The 27028-nt window shown below is 39.2% G+C and overlaps 3 protein-coding genes across 7 annotated transcripts in view; 1 reads left to right on the forward strand and 2 right to left on the reverse strand.

The window, feature by feature from the left end:
* Nucleotides 1–27028, forward strand: part of LOC310734717 (double C2-like domain-containing protein alpha) — a 98757-nt gene that overhangs the window by 26166 nt on the left and 45563 nt on the right. For 2 of the 4 annotated variants that reach the window (XM_083557102.1, XM_083557104.1), the window contains exon 1: nt 17760–18149. The gene's annotated coding sequence lies outside the window, so the exon portion shown is untranslated. Of the gene's footprint in view, nt 1–17759; nt 18150–27028 lie in introns of those variants that run through there. The other 2 variants (XM_083557103.1, XM_083557105.1) reach the window with 2 other exon arrangements.
* Nucleotides 21–4090, reverse strand: LOC310734751 (ADP-ribosylhydrolase ARH1-like). The gene is made up of 8 exons (XM_083557169.1): nt 3685–4090; nt 2652–2766; nt 2259–2367; nt 2041–2139; nt 1839–1944; nt 1492–1758; nt 1078–1292; nt 21–676 (listed from the first exon to the last, which is right to left on the reverse strand). The coding sequence occupies exons 1-8, from the start codon at nt 3690–3692 to the stop codon at nt 528–530; spliced, it is 1068 nt and encodes a 355-aa protein (XP_083413295.1). The 5' UTR covers nt 3693–4090; the 3' UTR covers nt 21–527.
* The window catches only part of LOC310734749 (ADP-ribosylhydrolase ARH1-like), a 69269-nt gene continuing 47419 nt past the window's right edge, over nt 5179–27028 (reverse strand). The window contains exons 2-9 of one of the 2 annotated variants that reach the window (XM_083557163.1): nt 10592–10646; nt 8082–8187; nt 6964–7072; nt 6786–6884; nt 6602–6707; nt 6247–6513; nt 5942–6156; nt 5179–5412 (exon numbers count right to left, since the gene is read on the reverse strand). In XM_083557163.1, coding sequence (XP_083413289.1) covers nt 5264–5412; nt 5942–6156; nt 6247–6513; nt 6602–6707; nt 6786–6884; nt 6964–7072; nt 8082–8187; nt 10592–10629 — 1089 coding nt within the window. In that variant the 5' untranslated portion in view covers nt 10630–10646 and the 3' untranslated portion in view covers nt 5179–5263. Of the gene's footprint in view, nt 5413–5941; nt 6157–6246; nt 6514–6601; nt 6708–6785; nt 6885–6963; nt 7073–8081; nt 8188–10591; nt 10823–27028 lie in introns of those variants that run through there. The other variant, XM_083557162.1, reaches the window with a different exon arrangement.

Below are 27028 nucleotides of genomic sequence, written 5' to 3' on the forward strand. Positions count from 1 at the left end.
GTAAAACAGTGGAAAAGTTGTTTATTTTATTCATTTCTTTATTTTTTACGTCATACTAGTGGACCCTGTATTAAGATCCTACACCGCCGTATTTATCATTCGAGCAAACTAAGACAAACATCATGTGCAATGTGTTAGATTTAGCTTTATAATTACCAACAGTCCAGAAATTACTAATATAAAACATTAGTAGTTATTCGATTTTGCCAGCTTGAATCTACAACAATAGTCAACCAATAGTAACTTGCTAGCTTAGCGTTCACTAGTTGGAGTTAGCTAGCTACCAATATGAAGGATTTCTAATCTATTCATATATATTAATTTTTTTCTGAGAGGCCGTGTGGGTAATTAATGTAGCTAGCTGGTTGGATTTCGATGTGATGATCCAAATCGACACTAAACCATACATTGATGTGGAGCAGATTTCAGAATTAATCTAAGACACTGTTTCGCCTTTCAGTCGCTTGAGATTTTTCTTCTAATCTCTGGCAACCATTTCTCGATTAGCCGTTTCGATTGTGATGGTTTCAGTGGGATAATGTGTAAAGTTTCTCGGCACTATTCTCCAGCCGGTCCCTGTACTCCAGGTTGGCGTAGTTACACTTGGGCACTCCCTCCAGTCCGTACATCAGACCCCAACAGCAACACGCGATGACCGCCGTGCTGTCGCTGTCTCCTGTACAGAACCAAAAGAACAAACTGACCGAGAAGGGACACGCACTTATGGCTGACAAAAGCAAACGTTAATGTTACATTGGGAAAAAAAAACAGTAGGAAGATTCGTGAAGTCCAAGAATAAGGACCTTCTAAATCTGAAGGCACATAGCAAGGACGTCCAAATTAATGGTACAGTTAAATGTAGCTAACTTGTGTAACGTAACCTGATAGGCAGCCTGTATAACCTGCTAGCTAAATAAATTTGATATTCTAGATCTATTACACACTATTAAAACTGGTCCGTAGATCCAGAAAGAGCTCTCTACAGATTCTTCACATGGAGTGCTAGTTTCTCCTCCTTCTTCTCCTAAAGAAGTGAATTCGGTTCACGTTTAATCGACTTCGTATGAAGCTGCTGACCTCCGTGGAAACCTGCACGGCTCAATAACTCCTCCCAGTTTGACCCCGCGGCCAGAAGCGCATCCAGGGCTATCATCGGTGCGTCGTGACCGCTTCGGCCCGCCCATCCGGAGAGGCTGAAACTCTTATACGCCTCGTCCCGTTCGGCCGGTCCGTATCGGTCAGGAAAAAGCGCCGGACCGGTTCCTAACAACAACCCCCTCAATTCAAGATACCTGAGAGAAAGAAAATGTGTTTTTTTGGCTACATTTAGCTAGCTAGTAAGATTGACATGTTTAGCAGCTGTGCTACACAATGTTGTTAGTAACTGAGTAGCAATAACGTACCGAAATTGAATCCAGGATTGGAGGTACGTACCGAACCGTGAATTTCTTACAAAACTACATAGTAATCACGTCGCCGCAGGATTCTCACCATTCCCATTTCTCGGTGAAGTATCCCCAGTCTCTCTCCGTCTCAGGAACGGCGTATCCTGACGATCTCGCGAGCTCTTTCACTATTGGGCACGCCTCCTTCACTAGACCCAATCCCCAGGTGCTTATTGGACGCCGTTGGACGGCGTACGCTGCGAACAGCGCAGAAGCAACAGCGCCGAGGAATCCGGTCGGATGAGGGTGGGTCATCCTTCCAGTCTCCACGGCAACGGTGACCAAAGAATCGAGCTGCTCCGGTCGAGGGTATCTGATGTTATGAAATGGTGTTAGCTGAGGTGTTTTTCACAATTTTTCTACATCATTCTTTAGGGAAATGACTTTCCTCACCTCAATCCTATGCACATGGACCTCATGGCAGCGCCACATCCTGTACCTTCTGGATTGTAAGCTATTCGGTAGCCCCCTTCAGTCCCTGGTCTTAACTGAGACACACCTACGAAGAAACCCGTAGTTTCTCTTTAACAATGTTCTGCGGTCATCCATGCTCGGGCAGCTTCTCTAAAATTATGCGAAGCTTTTACTCATTTACCCAGGATGCTCGAAGGTCCCGGTTTCCTCCCCTCCATGTCTTTCATACCTTCCACGTAACGAGACGCCACCTCCTGCAGTAGGTCCTCTCCTTCTTTTCCTACAAGGCAGTAATAATTGATTGATTTTCGCTCAGGCTTCCATGCAAAAGTATAAACCAGAACTTTCATTTTATTATTTAATTTTTTTTAGGGAATCAACCCTTCCTCAAAGTCAAACCTGTGACTAAAGCTTCAGCGGTGGCCAGGTGGAGGACCGTATCATCGCTCACTGGCCAGTCAGGAAGTTCAACAGTGATGTTCTTTAGTCCTCCAAGCTCCTGTAGTTCCTACAAAACAAAATCAATAAATAAAGCTAGTTCATGGAAGTGCATGAAATGGGCTTCTTCTTACCATGTCATCTACAGGCCATGCAGAACTTCTGCTGTCATGATCACTGTGCATGTATTTTGTATTTAGTTTGCATTTAGGAATGATCTTTTGTGTGTGTATATATAAAATAACTGCTTAGCAAGCTAAATTTATTGTACACTGAGGGAAATCATGGCTCAATAAACAAAAAAAACTAATCATTTAATTCTTTTTCCACTCCTTTTATTTAACTATTACAGACCTGATGAATGTTGGGGCCGGACTCATTGTATTCCCAGAGCTGATTCCTGTAACCCAGAGCATCTCCAACTCCGCTCAGCAGCATGCCGGCCTTATAGTGCTCGAGAGAAGCCGGACTGGACAGACGGACAAACAGAGACTCAAATTATATGTTATGGTATAACTTGATTAGACCATGTATGGATCTATAATGTGGATAATGGATAAATTAGACACGTTTTCATGCTCAAAACATGGTCAGGGTCAGTGACAACCGTTAAAGTCATTCTTTCTTATGCGATTCTGCTTTTATTTGCTTGAATCCGAGGTAAAAAAAAAGGTCCTTTTTATTAATAAGCCCCTACTTCCCAGCGTCCCTACTTGCACCATGATCTCATCAGTACAATGTCTTGAACTTTAATGTAACTATAAGGATCCCTTATAATCCTTATTTCTTAGATCTGCCTGATTCATCCTAACACCTTCCTCTGGGTTAAGACCTTAAATGGAGATAACTCTGTGCAGCTATGGACAATTTGACACGGCCAGGCTAAAGATCCATGAAGTTACTAAACAACTCAAGAACTATGAGACTGGATTTGGACTGTAATTAATACAAACGGTCTACTAAAATACTAAAAATAAACAGTTCTGCATTTAGATGCCCATCACAGATCAACAATAATATTCAGAGGCAGAAAAAACGGTGACGTCAGAGTTTGGGGTGGCCACTGGGGGTGAAACATTTTATAAGGGTGGCACCTGCCCACAAATAATATTTATATATAATAACCCAAGCTATTAATGTACTTTTAAAGTATAAAAGTACATTTGATAAGCATGTATTATATAGATTTGAACTGAAACAAGTCAAATTACAGAAATTAATCTTAAATTACCAATAAATACTGAAATAGTTGGTAAAAAGTACAAAATGCTAATATAATAGTACACATACTTTCATTACTACACTATATTGTTTGCATCAAATTTATAGTCATCTCACATCGGTTTAATTTTTTTTTTTGTTTGTTTTTGCTCACTTTCTAACCCACTGGGTCATGCCTGTATTCCTCCGCGGGTTCGTTGAGCCGCCGGTCGGTTAATTCGCGCAGGCGACACTGTGGATCCAAACTTTTCTCCGGTGCGGCCTTCTTGTACTTTTTCCTACGCGCGTTGCTTTCCCGTGATTTTTGCCACCCTGGTTACGGCGCTTTCGGAAATAAAATTGTTTTTCCGATAGAATAAAAAAAAAGAAGCTCTTGAGTGTTTTTTCCTGAGAGAATTTTTAGTCTTACTAAAATAAGCAGCTGTAAGAAGAGGAGAAAGTGGCTGGTGGCTATTTTGGGATTAGTTCAAGTTCATTGAAATGAAAAGCCACTGAGGGGGAAAGAAACTAGGGAATGATCAGAAAGTCCAAAATCACTACAAATTAATTGTTTTAGTTTGAATATAACTTATAAAGACTGTTGTAATTGCAATAAAACGTACTATTTGTATGATATAGTATTAAGTCTGATCCTAACTGGTGTAATGCACTGTATGTCTTGTATTGTATTTTATTGTGTTATACTGTATAGCTTCTAAAAAGATCGATATTTTTAATTTTATTTAGTTTGTTATTATATACACAAGTATCTGTATACATCTTTCTACATCCTGTAGTTCGGTGCGGAACTCATTTTTTCCCCCACTTGATTGGAAGTAAATGATGCGTTGTACCAAACATTAGGTTGAAATGGTTCCCCTCATTTACACAATAATTAATCAATTTAATTAAATCACACTAAATAAAACGATAACTGAAATTATTACTCTAAAAACTAGTGCAGGGTATTTTTTTTTTTACATTTTCCTAACTGGTGTAAAACACTGTATGTAATTTATACATAATAACTGTGAATCTTCTGAAATACCAAAAATATTTCGCCAATTTGTTATTATATACGTAAGTGTCCTGCATCTTTCTACCCCCTGTAACAAGTCCAAATAAATATAAAAATCACACTTGATTGAAGACCATGCACCGAAAGTGAATGCTGCATTGTACCAAAAATCATAATAAAAATAAAGCTGCCATGGTTCCCCTCAATTATACAATATTAAATCATACTATTTAACTGTTCGACTAAATTTTCTGGGACACTTGGAAGATTTGCCTTTATTTGTAAAAAAATTTTTTCACTGCATATTGGTGAGTTAAAAATAGTTTTGTGATGGCCTTATAACCCTTCCTAGATCGATGTGCGGCAGCAGTTGCTTCTCCGAGGTCATGGCTGGTGTCCTTTCTTCTTGGAAAACTGGCAAGTTCAGCTGTTACAGTATAGAGGAGTCCCATTTTTTTTTATGTTGATCTGATTTTGTGCATTTTATAATTGACACAAACACTAATATTTTTTGACAAGTGAGTTTAATAGGCTTTGCACAACGTAAGCTTAGACAACCTGGTTAAAGCCTAATAGCATCCTAATAGCTTAGTGTGATTCCAAAATTTAATTGCACCTTCACCAATTCCCTATTTTTCCATAGTAAGCAACAGTCAATTATTATTATTCTAGAACCAGTGTTTTATCATTATTATAATTAAAAGAATAATGAATTAAAGTAAGCATGCAAAATTATGACGTAGTGAATTTAGTGTGACAGAGCATAAAGTTTCTTGGCGCTCTTCTCCAGCCGGTCCCTGTACTCCAGGTTGGCGTAGTTACACTTGGGCACTCCCTCCAGTCCGTACATCAGACCCCAACAGCAACACGCGATGACCGCTGTGCTGTCGCTGTCTCCTGTACGGAACCAAAAGAAGAAACAAATGTACGTTCCACCTTAGCAGTAACGTTCTGGTAAAGTAACGATTCCACACACATACCTAAAAGAAACTCATCTACACTGGACAGTCTATGGGTTTAGTATATTTACACTTTACATTTATGGCATTTCGGCAGATGCCCCCAACCAAGAGCGACTTACAACAGAGCAGTTGAGTTTTAAGGGCCTTGCTCAAGGGCCCAGCAGTGGCAGTTTGGTGGTCCTGGGATTGCACTACTTATGACCTTCCAATCCTCACTCTAATGCCTCAACCAGTAAGCTACCCCCTTATTAGCAAATGTTTACACTGTAAATTGTATTTTGCCCATCTGGATTTTTCCCCCCGAAATGCCTTCTTGAAAGCTGGTTTTAAACCATCTGATTTTCCATTTTATCATGTTTGATTGTATTCATTTATCAAGCAAAACTGTTAAATAAGTACAAATGCATATTCTATGTATATATTTTCTATATATTCTATAGTCGAGCACAAGAGAAATTCCTGACCTCCATGGAATCCTGCTCGGCTCATTAGCTCCTCCCAGTTTGATCCCGCCCCCAGGAGGGCATCCAGCGCTATCATCGGGGCATCATGACCACTGCTACCACCCCATCCGGACCAGCTGAAACTTTTGTATGCCTCGTCACGTTCTTTAGGTCCGTACGGCTCAGGAAAGATCGCTGGACCAGTTCCTGATGACAAACCCCTTTTCTCAAGATACCTGATGAAAGAATGTAAGAATTCTTGAATTGACATTGATTTATATCATGTTGGTTTAAATATTTGAAACCCTTTAGGCGAGGAATCTCACTCTGTCCACTTGCTAGTGAAGTATTTCCAGTCTCTTTCAGTCTCATGAACGGCGTATCCGGCTGACTTCACAAACTTCTCTGCAATTGGACAAGCCTCCTTCAGTAAGCCCATCCCCCAAGTCGTAATTGGACGTCGCTGAATGGCATAGGCTGCAAACAATGCAGAAGCCACACCCCCAAGGAATCCAGTTGGATGAGTGTGGGTCATTCTTCCAGTCTCGATAGCAACAGTGACCAATGAGGACAGCTGGTCTGGTCGTGGGTATCTGGTGCAAAAGAATTTGGGTTTTCTTTTTTTCTAATGAAAAATGTTTTTTTGTCCACAGTATGCAGTAATTTATTATTGATTCAAACCTTAGACCAATACACATCGCCCTCATGGCAGCTCCACAACCTCCACTTGATGGTTCGTAAGGTATTCTGTAGCCTTCTGAAGATCCTGGCTTTAAGCAGTCCACACCTATTATGGAGCATCAGAAGTATTACGCAAAAAGAATTGTTGTGAACTTTATAGAACAAATCTATGCCTTATCTTTACCATGGATGGTCGACATTCCTGGAGCCCTCTCATACATATCCTTCATAGCCTCTTTGTAATGGTAAACTACCTCATGCAGCAGCTCCTCGTCTTCCTTACCTATGAGACAACAACAGAACATTTTGGCTTCAGGCATATCGTTGGAAAAAAAAATTGATTCGGTACCAAAAGGAAAAACCTGTGATTAAAGCTTCAGCAGTTGCCAAGTGCAACACTGTGTCATCGCTGACCCGCCAATCAGGAAGACTAACTTTGATGTTCTTCAATCCACCAAGAGATTGAACCTCCTACAAAATCGAAAGATGGGAATGTGTTATTCTTTGGCAGTGTACTTGATGAACAAGGAAATCATGGTTTATCACGACGTTCACAAACGTCATTTGAGGAGCACCTCAGGTCCAAGAGCGGCTTCGATATACCCTACACGGCTGAAGGTAAAAGGACCATCACGCATACTCCGATGACAAGAACACTAGTCAGGAACTGATGTTTGGTAAGGAGGTTTGGGGCTCAGTCAGTAGGTAGGTATAAAAGTTTCTCCCAAAGATGTCAGTTTGAGGAGGTCAGTTCAAACCTTCCCCTTCCACAACGTAACCAGCTAACCTTTACAGCCTTTCGTTTTCTTTGGCCTGAATTATATGAAAGCCATATATATATATATATATATATATATATATATATATATATATATATATATATATATATATATATATATATATATAATTTTTATTTTTTTTAAGTTTAACGTTGTTTTTTTCTCGCAATTTTGACTTTTTTTTTTTACTCCGACTATATTTACCCTAGACCTGGTTATTAGAAAGACTTTCCAGGAATGTGAGGCTTCGTTTGATGTGATTCTGATTGTAGCCCATTTCATTTTCAATCTGCAAAGCTTTCTGGCACTATAGAGGAAGCTGCCAGATTGGATATAAACAAGTCAGGATTGCGATAAAATAAAAGGCGAAATTAGGCAAACTTTCTGTGGTGGAAACGGGATATGAATCTTCTTCTCACCCCTCCATTTCTTCATTCTGCAGTGTGTTTTTACCTGTACGGAACGCTCCAGAGTTAAGCGGGTGGTGCGTCAGTAATAATGGTCAGTGGGGAAACACAGTTCTCTGTGTGTAGTTAAAGTCTCCCCGAATGGAAATACTTCAGTAAAGATACGCAAAAAGTACTTAAGTACAGTAATGAATTATATTTACTGGGAATAATCCTAGTATACAAGTAATATTTTATAGACTATATAACGATTTTAAGAAGCAGGACATTAGTAGTAATCATATATACAAATACCTTTTGGATTCGTGGTCCGGAATAAACAAACTCCCAGCGGAAACCGAGGGCATCCCCCACGCCGCTCAGCACCATGCCGGCCTTGTAGTGAGCGACAGTCGCAGGACTGGAAAAGAGAACTATAATTAATATAATTCTGAGTAATATCGGGTTCATACTGAGACCCCAGTGAATGGCATTAAAAATAACCGTGTCCTTGAAAATAGCGAACACAGCCGATCGATTTTACTGTTCCCTGAGTTCGGAATAAATTCTGTCTCTGTTCTGAATGTTTCATTTCAGTCTCTCCTCATAAGTACTTGTAAAAGTAGCTAGATAGGAAGGAAAGGAGGGTAGGTAGGAAAAAAGGAATCAATTTTCCTTTGGCCATTAAAAGGTCATTAAAAGACCTTTAAAGGCCATTAAAAGGTCATTAAAAGACCTTTTCCACCCTAAAATCAGGTCAACATTCTCAGTGTCTGCCATTTCACATGAGAAAGTGTCTAAGCAGCTAGCTAAACGTATACATTATTCGATCACGGGGTCCAACAGTCTCCAAGCCGTGCTGTTTGATTAACTCCAACACTGCGACATAATTTGCAAATGCAAGGTGCTTTAAAATAAATAAATAAATAAATAAATAAATAAATAAATATATATATATATATATATATATATATACTGCCTATTAGTTTTTATTCACAACAAAAAACATATGTTAAATCATACGTTTTATCATTTTGCTAATCATCGTTTCTAGAAGTCTCTACTTCCAGGAGCTTACAATCCAAATTTCGATCCACTAGCCCATGAGAGAAAAGGTGCTGTAATAAGTCTTGATGTTCCGCTTCCAGAAGGCAAAATGAATGCAAACGTGCAGATCGTGAATAAAAAAAACTTGAAATTTACTTAAAATACATACCAGAGAATGTTGCTAGTTTTAAGATCACATTGAACTGTTGCTCTCTGAGGAGCTCATTATTCTCAGTATCAGACTGATTTTCTTCTCTCATTGTATATATTTTTTTACTTGTATGTGAAATAATGATATCTCTACATTCCTTCCTTCCTTCCTTACTACCTTCCTTTATTCCTTCATACCTACTTAATTTTTTTCCTTCTCTTCTACCTACAGTACCTACTTTAATTCCTACATATCCTTCTTTCCTACCTACCTACTTTCTTTCTTTTCTTTTCTTTTCTTCCTTCCTTCCTACCTACCTACCCTCCTCCTTTTCTACCTACCCACCCCCTTTCCTTCCTTCTTTCCTACCTACCTACATACCCAACCCCCTTTGTTCCTACCCTGCTTCCTTCCTTTCTTCCTTGGTACCCCCCTCTCTTCTTTTCATCCTACCTACTCTCCTTCCTTCCTTCCCTCCTTCCTACCCCCCTCTCTTCTTTTCATCCTACATACCCTTCTTCCTTCCTTCCTACCCCCCTATTTACTTTTCATCCTACATACCCTTCTTCCTTACTTCCCCCCTCTCTTCTTTCCATCCTAACTACCCTCCTTCCTTCCTACCTACCCACTGTCCTTCCTTCTTTCATACCTACCCTCCCTCCTTCTTACCTTCCTTCTTTCCTACCTACCTACCCACTGTCCTTTCCTTTTTTTACTACCCAACTTGATTCCTTCTTTCCTACGTACTTTCTCTACTTCCTTCTTTCCTACCTACCCTCCTTTCAAGTCAAGTCAAGAAGCTTTTATTGTCATTTCAACCATGTATAGCTGATGCAGTACACAGTGAAATGAGACAACGTTCCTCCTGAACCCAGGTGCTACATAAAACAACATAAAACAACAGTAAACAACAGTCACAGAACAGAAGAACACAGGGCCCGGAACTAAGATCCTCGCCACATAAAGTGCATGTGTGCAACTTTCCTACTTACCTTCCCTCCTTCTTTCCTACCTACCCACTGTCCTTTCTTTTTTTCTACCTAAATTGATTCCTTTTTTCCTACCTACCCTCCTTTCCTTCCTATCTAGCTACTTTTATTCCTACCTTCCGTACTCCATTCCTTTCTACCAACTTAACTTCATTTATTCCTTTTCTTTTTTCCCTACCTGCCTAGGAAGGATTGTTTCTTTCATTTGTTTCTTTATTATTTTTACTAGGAAGTCCCACTGAGCTCACTGATCTCTTGTACATGGGAGAGTGGACCAGGGTAGTAGCCATTTTTTTTTGGAACACCACCAAAAACAAGGGAACAGGAAGAGGCTCTTAGTGAGCAGTTTCTAACCACTGGAGGTTCTGTCATTCAGACTGGTCCTGTACAAAATAAATGTGGAGCTCAATTACATAAACAAGAAATATTACATTTCTGACTACCATTCAGGGAAAAGTTGTTTCGCAGGAGATCCAACCAATCACATGCCAGCAAATCAGTCACGTGCTTTACATTGGAAATACGAATTTGAGGTTTAAAACGAGTACGATTCGATTAAAAAAATAAATAAACAAATAAATCAACCGATTTGTTCAGGATTTGATCAGCATCAGTAGTTGAAGAGGGAGAAGTCGCACCTTTTCATGTTGACACTCTTTTCCGGGTTTTCTGCCATCTCTTTTCCTTCGTATTAAACACAAACTCTTCCTCCTTAATTGATTTCAGGAAATGTCAATCTCACACACACACACACACACACACACACACACACACACACACACACACACACACACACACGTCCCTCCCCAACACCGAACACACCCAGAACCAGATCGAGGAAGTCTACAGGAAAACGAAAGTAAAGCCATTCTACGCCATTACCACTTACGCCCACTAGATGGCGATGTGTCCATAATAAATAAAAAATAAAAAGTCCAATAAACAGCCCAGAACTGGAGAGAGCTACACGTGCACTCTAATCAAACATGAGTCATTGTGTGTGTGTGTGTGTGTGTGTGTGTGTGTGTGTGTGTGTGTTTGTGAGATTCACATTTTCTGAAATCAATCCAGGAGCGAGATTTTGTGCGATTAATACAAAATGAAAACCTTTTCAACACAACACACGTTTATTCACGATGTCCTGTCTTTGCTCGGTAAAAAAAAAAAAATGTCACCAGAATCTGCCACGATGCGCAAATCCGGCAATTAAAACCGTCCGTGTGGAAACATAGCAAAAGTTCTGTTTGGTGTCCTGATGATTTACGTCATTTAAAACACCATCATTACTTTGGTTTCACTGTAAATAAACATACATTTGCATAAAGCTCCACATTTGTCCATGCACATGTTAATTAGAGTATTTTTTAAAATATAGCGTCTTCATGTCCGATTCCGAACACACCAAAGCGAGCGTGAGGTATTATCACTGTAACACCTATGTGTTTAAGCCCCACGATTGGTCGGTTTTATACCAAACATGACCTTAGTGTACTTAACACTTAGGGTAGTTTTGTAACCAGTGACAATTTCTGGTGACAAGATAAAAAAATGGGTAAAAAGTAAATGGCCTGCTCTGATGTCACAAGTCTGTGATTGGCCGGTTGAACGGAATGTAAGCTCCGCCCCTTTGCCGTTTACATTTTTCCAATTTATTGCAAGGATTTTTCTTTTTTTGTTTATTTCTCCCCAGAAATATGTTCTCAGATTCATTTTATGTAAAATTTCTTTTATGATCCTTTGAAATTTACAGATGATCCTTGTATACACGTATTCAAGTACACGTGATATTTATGATTCTGCATAATTCATAATTTTTAATTAATTTTTTTTTTTACATCTGCTACATTTATTTTCACAGTATTTCCTTTTTTTTTTTTTAAATGGTCCATTTAGGTTTACATCTTACGTCGTTAATTTCTTTCTTTCGTTCTTTCTTTCTTTCTTTCTTTCTTTCTTTCTTTCTTTCTTTCTTTCTTTCTTTCTTTCTTTCTTTCTTTCTTTCGTTTTCTTTTTTCTTTTTTTCTTTTACAAATTATCAATTTATGTTTAATCCCATAAACTCTTTTTTCTTTTTTTTTTCTTTTTTTATACAGCTGATTCATGTATTTTTACATCTGAATGTTATTTGATTTATTTATTTATTTTATTTTTTCAAATCTGATTTATTTTCACATGATTTTAAATTTCATTCATTTCTTTCCGAATTTGATCTTTTTTCTTTTATTCTTTTTTTTAACAAACAATCGGGATTTTTTTTTTACACGATTCATGATTTTTTTACATATTCATTTATTTGCACATGATTTTTTTTTACATGATTCATTTCTTTCTTTCTATCTTTCTTTTATTTTACAAATTATTCATTTACGTTCGTGATTTCTTTTTCTTTTCTTTTTTTATTCACATCTGATTCATGCATTTTTACATCTGACTTTAATTCCTGCATTATTATTTGGTAATAAGAATTTTAGCAAAAAGTTTAGGAGAAAAAATCTAAATAATCTTTGAATTTTACAGTTATACAGTAGATAGATTGATGGTTTAAGGGCCTTGCTCAAGGGCCCAGCAGTGGCAGCAATGGTAATGCTGGGATTTGAACTTCTGACCTTCCAGTCAGAAGTCGAAAATCTTATTCACTGAGTTTCCACTTTCCTACTTTATATGTAAATTGAGCTAGCTTGCTAGTAGCCTAAACCGTTAGTTAACACGGTTAGCTCTGTGTTTACATTTACATTTTGTCAGACGCCTGTATCCAGAGCGACTTCCACATGAGGAGTTGAGGGTTAAGGGCCTTGATCAAAGGGCCCCAGCAATGGCAGGTTCGTGGTGGGGGATTTGGCGGTGGGGGATTTGAACTTTGTGACCTTTCTAAACTACTATTGTATGGTGTTGAGATTTATGCAAAACAGGCACCTTGTGACGTCACAAGTACAAGTCAGGCGGTTGAAGCCATCGTAAGCTCCACCCCTTTGGCGCATTCGAAACGATCACCTTAGGGGCCGGAAATGAAAAGACAACCTGGGATCGGCTTGTAGCTCATTACAGAGTGGTCACCTGAGAACGATTCCAAAGAGACGTGGGGTGAATGAACAAGACGTGATTCGTTAGACGTCTTGCAGGTTCCTCGTTTCACACTGTGAAGATGATGAATGAATAATTTAGCCAGCCAAAAGATTTCCGCCGAGACTCCTCTTCCCCCTGCCAGCCAATCGCCCCCACAGCAGATGCCGAGAAGATGCACTCCGATTAACAGTTACTACGATTACATCAGGGGAAAAAAAACAAACCGAATAAACTGCTCTCAGGCTTTTTCTTTCAGGTCCACTGCCAGGTCACGTGATTCTACAGCGTCAGAGGTTCAGTATGTGATGGTTTGTTGGCCGATCGAATGGAACTTGTTGACGCAGCACGGCTCCTCGTCGTTTTCAGGCACTTTACAGCTCGTGTTTGTAAACGTTTTTCACATTTATTGAGAGGATTTTTATTTTCTAGATTATTCCTTCCCACAGAAATGTTTCCTCAGATCTTTTTTTTGTAAACGTTTATGATTCTTTAAAATGTACAAATGTTCCATGTATTTTTACGTGATATTTATGATTTATAATTTTTTACATATTCATTCATTTGCATGTGATTTTCTTTTTTCTATTTTTTCTTTTTTTTTTTACATCTGATACATTTATTTCCACAGTATTTCTTTCCTTCTTTCTTTTTTTCTTTCTTTCTTTCTTTTACAAATTATTCATTTCTATTTTCCTTTCTTTTTTTAATTTTTTTTTTTTTTTACATCTGATTCATGTGTTTTCTCATCTGAATTTTATGGATTTATTTTATTTTTTCACGTGATTTTACATTTGACTCATTTATTTTCATATTTGATCTTTCATTCTTTAATTCTTTTTTTTCTTTTTTAACAAATGATAATGTTTTTCGTGATACATTATTTTCAATTACAATACAATACAATTACTTTTTTTTCAAATGATTTATTAATGTTCACATTAACTATTATATATATATATTTTTTTCTTTCTTTCTTTCTTTTTCTTTTTTTTTTTTTTACAAATGTTTTCTACAAATTAAACATGTATGTTCACATGCAATTTCTAATAAAACATTTATTTATTTATTATTACGTTATTTTTTTATGTTCACCTTATTTCATGTATGATTTATTTTCACGTGATTTATACATATAACTGAATTTTTTTCCTCTTTTCTTTTTTTTCTTATATATATATATATATATATATATATGTATATATATATATATATATATATATATATATATATATATATATATATATATATATATATATATATATATATATATAATCAAATATTTAAGATTTTATCAGCTAAGACAGTCTACTTAATTGTTAGAACTTAAACGAAGATGCATCTCTTTGTATCTCTTGGATTGTTTACCCTTCAGTGATCACCTGAAAAGTACTTGGAGTGGCCTGGCCATAAAATAAAACACCAGCAATCTGCCTTCATTATGAGCTCCTCCATTAGCCGAGCAGTGAACCCGCTCAGCGCCGCTAACTGTTCTCGAGCCCATTTCAGAAGAAACATGGGTCGGCCTGTGCGGGAGAAACCGATTCTGCTTTTTGTAAATGTCAAGAGATTTGTAACATAAAATTGCATTTTCAAGCACAGGAAAGCAAGGCCCAATATTGTGCTGCAAGTGTCTCGATGTTGAGTTCTGGATTCTGATTGGTCAAAGAAGCAGCTTTGTCTTATGCTAGCCAATAAAGATGCAAGTACAATAAACTGCCTTTTAGATGCTGTTGAGACCATGGAATTTGTGCTCCAAAGAAACAGGGGTGGCTTTAACCCCGTGGTGGAACGGAGTTATCTGATTCCCAAAAAAAAAAGAAAAAAAAAAAGAGGGGACTGTGTAAAATGTAAATCTCGTTTAAGAATCTGCATAAACTCATAGTAGATATATACAATTTTAAGCAGAAAATAAGAACGTTTTGAATGTGATGGCAGCAACACTTCCAAAAAAAAAACATCAATAGTGGATACCTGAGATCTTCAGATCACCCTTGTCCTTTGAGATTTCTCCAGATTTGTAGAATATTTTGACGATATTATGTACAGTCTTTTTGCAATTTGAGGATGAGGAACATTACTCTGAAACTGATGTTTTGAAAAACTATGTTTTCTGTGTTCTATTGTGAACGAAAGACGGCTTTATGAGATTCGCAAAAACTCGCCGTTGTCACTCTCTTCTTCTCACCCATAAGATTTGCGACAGCTACGGATTTCCACCTGTTTTCGGATCAAAAAAAAGTCGACGATCCGATTCCGTCCTGGAGAGCAGGATTTGACCGTGCAATCACCCGAGTTTTAGCGCACAGAGGAAAACAGATCTCAACCTGAATGATGCCTACCAAACTTGTAGAAAGACTTTCAGTACCCAGAGCCCCGTCTTCTGCTTGCCTTCATCGGTGTGAGTCAGATCGAGTGATTGCTCCTTGATGACTTTCGACACACTCGAGCTAAAAAATCTGTTTGAGATGTGAGATTGCAGCTCTTTTCATCGCTGATGCTGTTGCTTTTATTTCATCAGGGGCCGCTGTTAATGTCGCTCCACATAGCACCTGCAAAAAAAAGAAAAAAAAAAACAATCGAAGCACTGCAGTCATGATCTGGATGGGTTTTCCAGGTCCCTCTCTGTTGCCTAGCAACTGGGCTAGTGTGTGTGTGTGTGTGTGTGTGTGTGTGTGTGGGGGGGGGGGGGGTGACTATAGTGCGGAATCCTGTTTATAAGACACGTGTTAAATCCTGTTATATAGTGTTTGGATCAGTGCTGTAACTGTTGAAACAAGACAGTTATATCCAGAAAAGAAAAATAAAAGTCTTTTATGGTTTTTGAGCCACAAGGGCATGAGTAAAGTCAGCTACTGATGTAGGTGAGGTGAGGAGGCACAGGTTTTGGTCTCATCGTTCAAGTGAATGGGAAATTTAATGCTACAGCATCCAAAGATGTCCTGTACAATTGCGTGCCTCCAACTTGTGGTAACAGTTTGGGGAAGAACCACATAAAAACCACTGGAAGACGACGAGAGATCAGAAAAACTTATGACGAGGGAAACGGCAAAAATTTTGAAACTATTCAGCAACTTGTGCATAACGATCGCCGGAGAATAGTCCCGCACCCACCCTACTCTCCAGATTCACCTCCTGCGGACTCGTCCCGAAGATGTAGATTCGGCTCAAAGGTCGATGTTTTAGACACCAATCACACACCTATTGGTCCACTAGCGGTTCTGTGATTTTTCAGGAACTCAAATTGTCACTGGCTGAGATCGAACAAGTTGACGATGACTAAATCGAGGAAGAAAAGACATCTGAACACATATTATTGCTGTTCCCATATGATGAGGTGAATATCGATGCTTCTGCTAGAGATGACGCATGTAGGCAGTGCAGTTGTGGCTACAGTGAAAGGAGACCTGTTGAATTGTATTCATTGGGTTTCTTGCGTTAGTAATGGCGTACATTCTCACTGTATGAGATTGCTGTGATGTAGCGCTCTGTTCTACTGCGTTTCTCTACAATATTGATGGCTTCTATCACATCTCATTGACGCATTAATAATGTATGATTATATATGTATTAATCACGAGTTGACTAACGACAATTGTGCGATTAATCGATATGAAATCATTCAAACGATCGACAGCTCTAGTTTTTATATGTGGTTTTAACACGTTTCATGTGGATTACGTGCGATTATAACATATTATTATTAACGTGTATTGCTCAAGATTCCAACATGAATCATGGGTTTCAGAACAGGTTAAAAAAATGTGCGTTTAAGTTGCGATTAATCGCGAGTTGACTCACGACAATCGTACAATTAATCGCGACGAAATCTTTCAAACGATTGACAGCCCTAGTTTTTATATATATTTTTAACACAAGATTCATGTGGATTACATGTAATTATGACACATGTATGTATATAACATAAGATTATGGCATTTTAATGCTTTTTTACATGGGATTATGACACATTCATATGTATTACATTGGATTATGACACATTATTAATGTATCCACATGATGTATTACATTATTCGAGTACATGATTCATTTGTCATTTCGAAAGGTGATTCATGTGTATGACATGTGATTATGGCAAATTAGCGGCGTGTTTTTCCGCGTTTTTATGACAGATGTTTAAGTTTAAGTTGTGATTAATCGCGAGTGAACTCACGACAGCCATATGATCAATCGCGACGAAATCTTTCAAACGATCAACAGCCCTAGTTTTTATATGTGGATTCATTGGTATTACATGTGATTATGACACATGTATGTATATTAAATTATGAGTGGTCTGGTTTGCATAATCCTAGAATCAGAGGAAACCTTTTTCCCGTAGTAAACATTTTTAAAAAAGCACAGTTTTTTTATTCTACAGTATAATCCAAGTAAATGAGGCCAGGTGTTTATTACAGCATGAATTCTTCATATCTGTTTAGCCCTACTGGACAAGAATGGAGAGAGTGGTCTTTACTGCTAGACCCTCGAATTGTGTGCATGAGATAAGGAATGGAATGTGGGAAAGGTATCCCGAACCAAAAAGAAAAAAACCACACCATTGAAACTGCACATTGCAAAAAATAGCACAGAGTCTGTCACTTAGACTGAGGTGCCATTATTGTAACTACAATTAGTGACAACTAGAGTGAGAGGAAAGTGAGAGAGAGAGAGAGAGAGAGAGAGAGAAGAGAGAGAGAGAGAGAGAGAGAGAGAGAGAGAGAGAGAGAGATATGAAACCTTGCTCTGAGGCTCAGCGTCTCACGATACTGCAGATCGAGTGAAGAGGGGTGAGAGAAAACCGAAGGAGGGGGAGGAAGAGAAAAAGATAGAGGGAGATTAGAAATAGTCTCACACATACAACACAACACAAGACCACACACTCTTCAGGAATTTCTCTGTCTTTTTCTCTCTCTCTCTGTCTCTCTCTCGTATTTAATTTCTCCCCTCCGTTTCTTTTCAACGCACTTTTGAATTCCTCTCGTTCCCTTTTTTTTCTCTCTCTCTCCTTTTTCTATTGTAACTCGGTTGCTGAGGCTGAATCCGGATGAAGGCTGAATAGACGCATCATCATTCGTTTCTTTCGTTCTTTTGCCACCTGTGCGCCGGAGTTTAGAAGTTTCACACTTTAAAGAGGTAAGAACGAAGCGGCACGTGTTTTTAAGCACGTTTTTCAACAATTCTATGACGAGAAAGTAGGAAATAACCATTTGGTAATTACAGCTATGAAAAAAAAAAAAAGCCAGACCAGAGAGTCACGACTGTCACTCGTGATTTATTTTTAATTAATTTTCGACAAGATTAACGTATTTTATATTGCGACACGAAACGTTTGTGTGCTCATGTAATTCAAATAATACGGTAATTTATTTTTACTTATTGGTTTGATCCAATTTTTTTTATCACGTTATGATGACACATTATTCATTCATTTTTATTTATTAGATTTTTTTTTTCATTTACTTTCAATTATAATGTTTGACACGTGGTTCAATCATTTCCATTGTGATTTTCACACGTGATTATGATACATGATTCATTTATTTTTTTACAAGATTTCAATTGAATTCAGTTTGATTTGTAGAGAGTTTTTTAACAATTTGCCCAAAGCAGCTTTACAGAGATAAAGAGATTATAAAGTTATAATGTATAAGTTTACTGCATATACGTTTATGGATATGCGGTGGTATCAAAAAGTTTCAAGACTAACGGCATAACTGGTGACCAGACGTGTGTTCCCACGTCTGCAATTTAATTACAAAGTTAGAACAAAAATCAAACGTGAAATTCTGTGTGAAACCGGGTGACGTCGGAGACGCTTGACGTGACGTACGTTAGACGTGCCGCAAAGAGTCGTTCGAGGTGTTTCGATTAAAGCCGGAAGACGACGAGAGATCAGGAAGACCTCCGAAGGGCTCGAACCCCTGGCAACTCGTTCATAATGTTTGCCGGAGAACAAACACACGATCTCCCTTTCACCCCCAACCCTACTCGACAGATATGTCTCCAGCGGAATCAAAGGTTGCCGTTTTTGACACCATTGCTTTGAAAAGTAGACTTTGCTGTCCAAGGGACTGTTTGTGAAGGCGATGGCGGGAAAACGTAGATAAATATACCGTATTTTCCGGACTATAAGCCGCTACTTTAATTTATGAATTTTCCCTGGGTTTTTTTCCGGTTTCACAAACTTCAAGCCATAAAAACTGAGCCCCATAACATTAGACCAATGAAATTGCGGAACGGGTTCAGGTGAACCAATGAAACTCTTATATTAAATCAGATGCGCTCCCACTGAATCGGGCCTCACCACATCATAAATATGGATGAGGTTCCTCTGACGTTTGACCTGCCGCTCACTCGTACTGTCTACAGGAAATGTGAATCATTCGTCACGCTGAAAACAACCGGGCATGAAAACACACTTCACCTGTGTTCTGAGCTGCACGGCATCGGGAGAAAAGATTCACCGATGGTGATTTTTAAACGCACGACGATGCCAAAAGATAAACACCCGAGAGAAATAGTTGTGAAAGGAAGGAGGAAGACCGTGAACAATGACTTTCTTGGTAGGCTACTGTTTAGATACAAGCCGTGTAACAGACACTGTCTTTCATTAAAGCCTGTGTAAAGTTCATTAGTTTCAGTGTAGACACCTGCGGCTCATAGACAGGTGCAGCTTATAGACAGGTGCGGCTTATTTATGTTCAAAATAAACATCTTTGTCAAATTCAGTGGGTGCGGCTTATATTTGGGTGCGTTTTATAGTCCGGAATTTACAGCAATACTTTCTTGTAAACAGAGCCAGTCTTCGAAACGTTCTGATACCACCTCGTACAAATCCCTGAGATTGTATGAGGAAGAAACCTTGAGATTGATCGGTCTCTGAGGAAAACCCATCCTCATCCTTGACACCGAATATCCCCCAGTGATGGCGCTTAAATGCAAACTATAATCCTAAGCCATTGTAGTAGACTGTATGTATTAATTACACTTCGATTTCAAAGTTCTTTGCTTAGTAACTTCATAACTTCATTGAACTCCATCCAGACGCAGTGATAAATCAGGCAGTTCACGCGGTTTCTATTAGACCAATGATATAACTATACTGATTATGACGATCGTTATGCATTATTATCAATTACGGTGGAGTATCAAGTCCTCGTCTTCGCTTCGCACTTCTCCCTCGCCTCACGCTTAGCGTGTCCCGTGCGCTAACTGCTGCTTCGCTCCTGGAGTTTCTAATTTTTTGTGTTTTTTTTTCATCCCTTCATCCTGCAGCCGAGCCTGGACTAATGAGCTGTTGCGCTTTTTTGTGTGTGCTCTTCAGACCAGAAAAGCAGGAATAAATTACCTTCTCACACACACACACACATATTGAAGTCATGCATATAATTAGGCCTCGTCACAAATAAACGCAATGCTGTTTATTCCTCCCGTTCTTTGTTGGTTTCTCGTAACCCAAGTTGTCGTAATGCTCCATAAATAAGGTCATGTGGTGACTCAGAATCAGGGTATGTGTGTGTGTGTGTGTGTGTGTGTGTGTGTGTGTGTGTGTGTGTATGAGGTCGCAATCAGATTCACATGCGTTCTGAAAAAAAACAACGCGGCCAATCCTTACGTGATCTGACAAAAAAACAAAAACAGAGAATATCATCAAGTTGCGACTTAATCATCGTTCAAGCCGAATATAAATAAATAAATAAATAAATAAATAAATAAATAGGAAATCTATAATTGGATCTCGTGCCGAGACTTGCGTGCTTCAGAGCATCACGTGAAAACAATCCCCCGGGATTTGACACACCCGCGAACACGTCCTGCAAGTACCGTTGTTTAAATCTGTCACAATAAGGATCAGACAGATGTGTGTGTGTGTGTGTGTGTGTGTGTGTGTGTGTGTGTGTGTGTGTGTGTGAGTGAGTGTGTGTGATGCTGCTGTTGCTGTAGCTGTTTACTTTATTCCGCTTTACGGACTTACGGAAGTTTAGTGTCCATTTGCTCTTATAATAACCTCCACTCATCCGGGAAGACGCTCCAGTCGATTTCTGTGGCGATCCGTTCAGCCACTAGGGGGTTTCGTAAACTCAGGGACTGACGTAGGTGAGGTTAGGAAACCTGGGGTGTGTGAAAAAACAAAAAATCCATCCCTTACATGTTCAATAGGGTTGAGCTCTGAAGCAGGCAGATTCCTTCCACTTTTCACTTTTCCTTCCTCTTTTGACGCATATCTTCATGGAGCTGGCTTTGTGCTCATGCTGGAGCAGGTTTTGGGTCTCAGAGTTTGAGCGAAGGAAGAATTTCGTTGTAGCTCTCCGATTTCTCAGAGTTTAGAGAAGAAGCACATACGGTTGGAAAAGTCAGGGGTCCCAGAAGCACGTTCGTCCTGTGAGATTGTCAGATCATCAGATGAACGGTGAGGGACTGCATGTCCTATAAGCCTCTGTGCTGTCACGTTACAGGTCACGTGACTTTCTACAGCGGATGTACATCGGCTTGTAATTAGCTCTTGTTATAAACACCCAGCGTGTCTCGTTTGTCCTTCTGTGATGTGTTTTCTTTTTTTTCGGTGCGTTTTTGTGTTCCTTTAATTGTTTTTGCACTTTCATACTTGTTCGCTTGAACGACATTAAGATCAATGAGAACAACAAGTGGAACGGAAAAACAAAAAACAAAAACGAGGGTTGAAAAAAAAAAAAAAGCAGAAATTCATCAAAGACAGCAGATGAGAAGTTTGCGTGATGGAGAAATTGCACTCTCTCGCTCTCTCTCTCTCTTTCATTCTCTCTCTCTCTCTCTCTCTCTCTCTCTCTCTCTTTTTTCTCTTTCTCTCTCTCTTTTTCTCTTTCTATCTCTCATTCTTTCTCATTCTCTCATAATCCCTTGCTCTGTGTATTTTCTCTCTTGTTCTTTTTCTTTCTCTCTCTCTCTCTCTCTCTCTCTCTCTCTCTCTCTCTCTCTCTCTCTCTCTCTCTCTCTCTCTTCCTTTCTCTTTCTCTCAAAAATCTTTGCTCTGTTTATTTTCTCTCCTGTTCTCTCTCTCTCTCTCTCTCTTTCTCTCTCTCTCTCTCTCTCTCTCTCTCTCTCTCTCTCTTTCTCTCTCTCTTTTTCTATCTCTCAAAAATCTTTGCTCTGTTTATTTTCTCTCTCTCTCTCTCTCTCTCTCTCTCTCTCTCTCTCTCTCTCTCTCTCTCTCTCTCTCTCTCTCTCTCTCTCTCTCTCTCTCTTTTCTATCTCTCATTCTTTCTCATTCTCTCATAATCCCTTGCTCTGTTTATTTTCTCTCTTGTTTTCTCTCTCTCTCTCTCTCTCTCTCTCTCTCTCTCTCTCTCTCTCTCTCTCTCTCTCTCTCTCTCTCTCTCTCTCTCTGTATCTGGTTCTCTATCGTTTTCTCTTGTTGTCAATCTCCTTCTCTCTCTTGTTTTCTCTTTTTTTTCTCTTCTTCTCTCTCTCGCTCTCGTTTGGTCTTTCTTCCTCCTTCTCTTTCATTTGCTCTCATTTTCTCTTCTGTTCTTGTTGTCTCGCACTCATTCTGCCTCTTGTTCTCCTTCTCTCTCGTTTTCTCTCTCACTCGTACTTCCACTAGGTTTCTCTTTTGTTCTCGTTCTCGTTTTTTTCTCTCGCTCACGTTCTCATACGTTTTCACATCCCCTCGTCGCCGCTCTCGCTCTGCTAATTTTCTTTCCTGTTCTCTTTCTCTTTCCCATTCTCTGTCATGCTTTCTTGTTTTGTTGTTTTCGTTCTCATTCTCTGTTCTTTTATTCTTTTCGTCTCTCTCCCTCCTTCTCTTTCTTTTTCTCTGATTCTCTCTCATGTTCTCTTTTGTTCTCTCGTAGTCTCCCTTTTTTCCTGTTTGCTCTCCCATTCTCATCCTTTCTGTCTTGTTCTCGTTATCACTCTTCGTTCTGTCTCTTGTTCTGTTTTATTCGCTCTATCCTTCTCTCTTTCTCTCTCTTGTGTTCTCTGTCATTGTGTACCTCCGTCTCTTTTAATTACACTCATCATTCCCGATCCGTCACTTCCTCCTCAAATCTGTTCATCCTCCGGCACTCGCTCGTGTCTGTTAGATCTCATTCAGCGACGTGCAATCAGCCTCGGATGGGTCGTGCGTCACGTGAAATTGTACGCAAGACTGTTTTTAATTCCTTTCCTCCATCTGCTTATTCACGGCCCTGTGTGTTTGTGCCCACTCGTAAAATTTCTAATGAACTGAACAGAAGTGTGTGTGTGTGTGTGTGTGTGTGTGTGTGTGTGTGTGTGCGTGTGTGTGTGTGTGTGTATGTGTGTGTGTATGTGTGTGGGTTGCTGTTCAAGTGAAATGCTAGTAAGATGACTTCGTAAGTGATTTTTAGATCCGAGCAGTGAAGGATAACATTACTAATGTGAGTGATAGGGGGCGGGGCATTGGTAGAAAGCAGGGGTTCCAATTGGTCAGATAAAATGGTAACGTTCAAAATACTTACCCAGCTGTCAATCATTCCAGACTCATACATCAATTGTATTTTTCGAGACAAGTTTTGGAACATGCCAACAGAGGCAGCACAAGGCTGCACGTTCAGTCACAGGGAGCACCGACATTTATACGTCAGTGTGCCAAAAGACATCGGAAGCTGTGCAGCTTGTGCAATTCTGAACATTACCAAGTCTGCAACTTCAACATGGACAGAAGTTATAAGAAAATGCAAATGTGAAACTGGGCAAAACTGACACAAAGACGTTCGGCAAGTTTACGGCAATGCTGCAAATAGTCGTTTGAAGTATTTCGAGCTAAAGAACTTGACTGGAAAACGATGAGAGATCAGTAAGACCTTCAACAAGCTTGTCGGAGAACGATCCACGATCCTCCTGTGGGATTTGAACATGCAATGTGTTGCTGCCAAGGTTGTTTCCAGGCTGCTAACCCAAGAGCAGAAGAAACACTGTGTTAAAGTCTGCCAAGAACTCCTTCAGTGTAGTGTGGACGACCCGTCCTTCATGTTGAGGATTATTACCAATGACAAAACTTGAATGTACAAATGTTGCACAGTCTTCACAGTGCTCATAATCTCCAAGTTCCACCAGCTCGAGCAAGGGCATGCTCATCGTCTTTTTCGAAATTCGCTGCATTGTGCATCGAAAATTTGTCACCAGCACCCAGACCGCCGAGATAGCGATTTACAGTGCCAAGGCGTCCAAGAGAGGATGCTTTGTCTCGAAACCTTTTGATACCGCATCATATTTATTTTCAGATGTGTTGTCCCTGTAAAGAACACCTAATTTCCCTTCACCATTCCCTGCTGAGGTACCAGTGACAAGTGATCCTGTCCCTTTCTTCAAGATAGAAAGGTGTTTTTTATAGTCACATTTACTTTACAACATAGTAAAATTTTATCTTTAAATATCCCAGTGATGTTAGGAAACTGGGATCAGAGCACAGGGTCAGCCATGATTTAGCCCCCCTGGAGAGGGTTTAGTGGCTTGCTCAAGGGACTCCAAGAGTGGCAGCTTGGCGGTACCAGGTCTTGAAATCCAGACCTTCTGATTAGTAAACCAGAACTTTAACCACTGAGCTACCGCCTCCCCATCGAAACCACCTGATTCATCACGATGCCCTTCCTCTGGATGCCACATGAACAGCCAAACTCAAGCAACTCAACAAGTTTAAGACTGGATTTTGACTCTAATTAATACCAACGGCCTGATACAGTGGCTTAGGACTATAATTTGCACGGACAGGTCTGCATTTAGGCGCCTGAACACCTCAACAACAATGGAACTCTAATGAATGGACAATCGATGCTGAGGACGAGGATGGGTTCCCTTTTGAGTCTGGGTCCCCTCAAGGTATCTTCCTCATGCCATCTCAGGGATTTATCCATGCCACAGTCACCATCGGTTCACTCATTAGGGATAAACTTATAGGGAACAAACTTATATGTACTAAACTTACACCTAAACTTTTCTGTAAAGTTACTTTGGAACAATGAACTTTGGTAAAAGCACCTGAATCTGAATTGCTACCACTGTAATACAGATTTCGTTGCTGAAAAGTGAAATCTAGTTTAGTAAAACTGAGCCTCAGGTATTTTCAGTGGTGAATAATAATGAAGTAAATGTAATTCGTTCCTGTACTTAAGTAGCTTTTTTTGTGTATCTGCATTATTCAAGCAAGTATTTCCATTTGGGGAGATTTTTACTGTAACTTCACTACATTTCAAAAGTCAAAAATCGTACCTTTTACTTAACTATTCCGCAAAATCAGTCGTCCTTTTTATTTATGAGTGAATAAAAGTTGAACAGTCAAACACACAGCAGGCCACCAATCAGGATCTAGCGCTCGCTCTGTTTTGAACTGGTTTTGATTGGCGCTTGGTGGCATCATCAATAATCAGTAATCAATTAGAGTTTGACTCATTAATATCATTCTATTAATAGACTAGTGTGCTGACAGTCACATTAGAGTCTTTTCAATTGACAGTAACAAAATGGTGGTCTACCCTGGTGGTCTAGTGGTTAGGATTCGACGCTGTCACTGCCGCGGCCCTGCTTCGATTCCCGGTCATGGAACCAAACCCGGCCATTAGGGTTGCACAAGCCCTTAGTGCCGGTTCCAAGCCCGGATAAATGGGGAGGGTTGCGTAAGGGAGGGCATCCAGATAAAAACATGTGCCAAATAGAACATGCGGATCACGAATACGGATGATCCGCTGTGGTGACCCCTAATGGGAGAAGCCGAAAGAAAGTTTTACAGTCATAATAAATCATAGTACTTTGGATACTTAAGTACATTTTGAAGTACAATTGAAAAATGACACTTGTGACAAACAATTGATGTCACTGGGAAGCAATGATGGCCAGTGACATTGTTTAAAACAATTGTTTGGAAAGCAATGATGTCGATGACGATGATTAGTCGATGACTAATTGTTAGAAATAATTGCGATCAGTGATTGATGAAGTTGGTTCACTGGTTTCACTGGAAATGATGGTAATTAGCGATTCATTGATAGAGACCAGTGGTGGATGAAGCAAACGCACAAACCATGCAGTTGAGTTAAAGTAGAGCTACAATCAGTAAATTATTAATCCAGTAAAAGTAAAAATGTCCCTTATAACTTTAACTTAAGTCAAAGTACAAAAATATTAGCCCTCAAATGTTCTTAAGTATCCAAAAATACTATGATTTATTATGGTTATAATGTTTCTATTATCCTTTTTATCACAAGACTCTTTGCTTAATCAACTCAGTTGATATGAACTTAACACACCGATCAATTAATAGAATGATATGAATGAGTCAAACACTGATTGATCTCCATTAAAAATTCATGAGCTCAAAACCTTCTTTTCAACTACTTCAAAGAAAATCGCACAAATGAGGCCACGGGTGTTGCGGCGAGTTCGAGTCTGAAGTTAATACGTCTCTAAATGTTCTTACTGTTGAATTGATGCTGGACTGTCAGTAGATTCAAGAAGCGCCAGTCAAAACACAAAAAAATAAAAAATAAAGCGTGCGCTCGAACCTGATTGGTGGCTTGACAAAAGGTAGTTGAGTAAAAAGTCAAATATTTGACTTTGAAATGTAGTAAAGTTCAAGTCTCCCCAAAAGGAAATACTTCAGTAAAGTGGAGAAATGCGATAAAGTCACGTTACTGTCCTCCACAGCTGGAGACAATGCTGATCAATGATTCGATGTTGGGAAACATCAATTCTGCTTAGCAAAAATGCTCGTAACAGGCTACAACTAATAAGGAATTAAACTTGGGATAGAATTACGTGATCGAATCACCTTTACGCACATCCTGAGTTGCATTCGTTAATTTTTTTACACAGACTCTACATGAATTTGTCATTTCAAGTCATGTCACACTCCTGAAGCTTTCTGGCACTGGAGTTCTTACTCCATTGGCATGTCTCCTAATTATCATACGCTACAATCCCAGAGTCATTTTCATTTCAGTCAAGCTCCTCAGTACCATCTGTTAGCATAACAATCCAGCTCAGGTCTCATTTATTTATTTATTTATTTTTTCCAATGA

This window comes from Silurus aristotelis, assembly GCF_946808225.1.
Source record: "Silurus aristotelis genome assembly, chromosome: 12".
In the NCBI taxonomy this organism is placed as follows: Eukaryota; Metazoa; Chordata; class Actinopteri; order Siluriformes; family Siluridae; genus Silurus; species Silurus aristotelis.